Source organism: Wasmannia auropunctata, unplaced genomic scaffold (genome assembly GCF_000956235.1).
Source record: "Wasmannia auropunctata unplaced genomic scaffold, wasmannia.A_1.0 LD336116.1, whole genome shotgun sequence".
Classification (NCBI taxonomy): domain Eukaryota; kingdom Metazoa; phylum Arthropoda; class Insecta; order Hymenoptera; family Formicidae; genus Wasmannia; species Wasmannia auropunctata.
In genome coordinates this window covers 473,460-475,938 of record NW_012026774.1, presented here as the reverse complement: position 1 = coordinate 475,938, position 2,479 = coordinate 473,460, and the positions used below count along the sequence as shown (strand labels likewise).

The 2,479-nt window shown below is 31.5% G+C and overlaps 1 protein-coding gene and 1 long non-coding RNA gene across 2 annotated transcripts in view; one reads left to right on the top strand and one right to left on the bottom strand.

Annotated features, from left to right (window-relative positions):
- The window catches only part of LOC105448965, a 2,018-nt gene extending 1,437 nt beyond the window's left edge, over positions 1-581 (bottom strand). The window contains exon 1 of the mRNA XM_011687915.1: positions 225-581. Within this exon, the coding sequence (XP_011686217.1) occupies positions 225-503 (279 nt within the window). The 5' untranslated portion in view covers positions 504-581. The remainder of the gene's footprint in view (positions 1-224) is intronic.
- Positions 582-689: 108 nt separating this feature from the next.
- Positions 690-2,282, top strand: LOC105449026. Its single transcript, XR_974302.1, has 2 exons — positions 690-735; positions 1,640-2,282. It is a non-coding gene; the product is annotated as an uncharacterized LOC105449026 (long non-coding RNA).
- Positions 2,283-2,479: the final 197 nt, after the last annotated feature.

The window sequence follows — 2,479 nt, the reverse complement described above, 5'->3', positions numbered from 1 at the left end:
ATATATATATATATATATTATATATATGCAACGCGGAAGGACAAGTTATAACGTATTAAACGAGCAATCTCGATAAAATTGGGATATAAATAGACAAAACAGTCGTTTTAATAATCCCTTGGTCGATCCAACAAATAAAACATAATTTAACGTACCGAGTTATGTAAATAAAATGTATGTGTGTGTGGGGGGGAGGGGTACGCGTTATAAATATCCATGCTCACCTCATCGGACATGTTTTTAAGATATGCCTGGACATTGTTGGCCAAGTTGCTGCTTTGCTCTTTGATGGTATTGAGAAACTCCTCTTGGTTGGGCAAGTTTAACTGCTGCTGAAGCTGAGCGCCCAAGTTGTTGATGACATTTTGGGCTTCCTTGATGTGGTCGGACAATTGAAGAGGTTGCGTGCCAGTTTGCTGATTCTCGACATCGCTAGCTGGCACAACCTTGCCCTCTACCGCGACCAAGAGAACAGCTAAGATAACCACGGGTAAGCACCTCATCTCACGCTAGTGTTTTCTCCTTGGTCGATTAGGAAACGACTGATGCGTAGGATGGAGGATCACACTCCCTTTTATAAGCGTTTCTTATCTAAGAGGGCAAAGTGCTTATTATCTCATTTTGACGACAACGACCTGCGTTTCATTCGCTGCATAGAAGGACGCTGTGCATGTATTTGAATATTTTAAATCTACATCTGTTTCAAGATGCTAGTCATTCCCGGAAACCAGAAAAGTAATCGTTTTAAATCTTTGAAAATTTATAATTACGTTTCTAAAATGTTGCTCGAATACAAATAATGATGAATGAATGAAAAAGAAACGAAGCTTATTGCTACACAGTTGTCGCGTGCTACTTATTTATTTTATCATATTACATTATTATTATACTTATAATTAGTGATATATCAAACTATTTTTCCATGGAAACAATTTTACAATTCTTGTGTGTGTGTGTGTGTGTGTGTGTGTGTGTGTGTGTGTGTGTGTGTGTGTGTGTGTTAATTTATGTTCTTATTTATTAAAAATTACGTTAGATGTTTATTTAATTGGATAAATAAATTATTATTATATTATTTATTTATTTATTTAATACAAGAAATAACACACGACAAATTATAATTAATTTTTCTTTACTAAATACGCGTGATTTAACCAATTTTTCATTTACAGTCATTGCTATAAAGTATATAAAGTAAATAAGTACTTAATTTTTATAAATATCTTGTTAGAATTTTATATGAATTACGTTGTTACTTGAAATATTTATACCATCTTAACACTTTTAATTTGTGATTTTAATACTAAAATAAATTATTATCTTTAGCTTACGTTAAATTTTACTATTTTCCAAAAGTTACGTAAATCAATCGTTTTCGCAGTATCTCTAATTATATTTCCAAATCAAGCTAGATCCTTTATCTACTATAGGAACGCAGTGAAATGTAAAATGATTAGTAGCACGTATAAATAAAATCAAATTAATAGCATGGCATAAGACAACTGTATAGCACGTCCAAAATTGTTGACTCGCTGATATAATTTTACGATCCAATAAAAATTCGATAATCATTAATAAGAATTGGGCAACAAAAATTTCCAGTTAAAATCAGCCTATAAACATAACGCTATTCTTATAGTTTCTTCTAGAAAGACACGGGTTTTTTCTACAAATTTATGATACATAGAGATATATCTTACCAGGGGAATGCTTTTGTACACTGAGATTTATAATAATTTATAAGCAGAAAGAAACCTTCTGGAAGGAAATATCATATTCTAGATAAGCATTCCGGCCTTCTGACGCAGATTATAATCTCTTTACATTCTATTTTAAAGAAAGTTTATAGAAGATTGCTTCTAAAACCAATTTTACTTATTAATAAAGAATATATAATTTAATCTAATTGTCTAATATCTTATTTTGCAAGCAATTAAGCGACTTTTCCGTTATTTTAAATACAGTTTATAGTGAGCTTTATAACACGCATTCTAAATGAATCAATTCGGATGAACAGGTCAAAGTTCAAGGCGAGATTGCTATTATCAATTTTAACTGCCATCCATTCCTCCCTCTGCGAAACGTTACATCAGCCGGATAAAGATATATTCTAGACGGACATGTACATGTATATACATATATTCACACACCCGAATTGCTGACTTCGCGATGACGTTCGGCTCACTTTTTCAGAGCGCGGGGCAGAGATTATAAACTTTTCCAAACGATGTTTATTCGATATGTATTTAAGCTTATATATACAAGTTGAATATCAAAATGAATTAATGAGTATCTCGATTATTGCAAACATATTCTATTTTTTTTATAAGATAATAAATTAAAGAGAATTAACTCTAATCAAGTTTTAAATAATCGCGTAATTAAAAAATGATTTGGAAATGCAAATTTCATTCCATTTTTTTTTTCTATTAAAATGTAATTCTCTCTCTCTCTCTCTCTCTCTCTCTCTCTCTCTCTC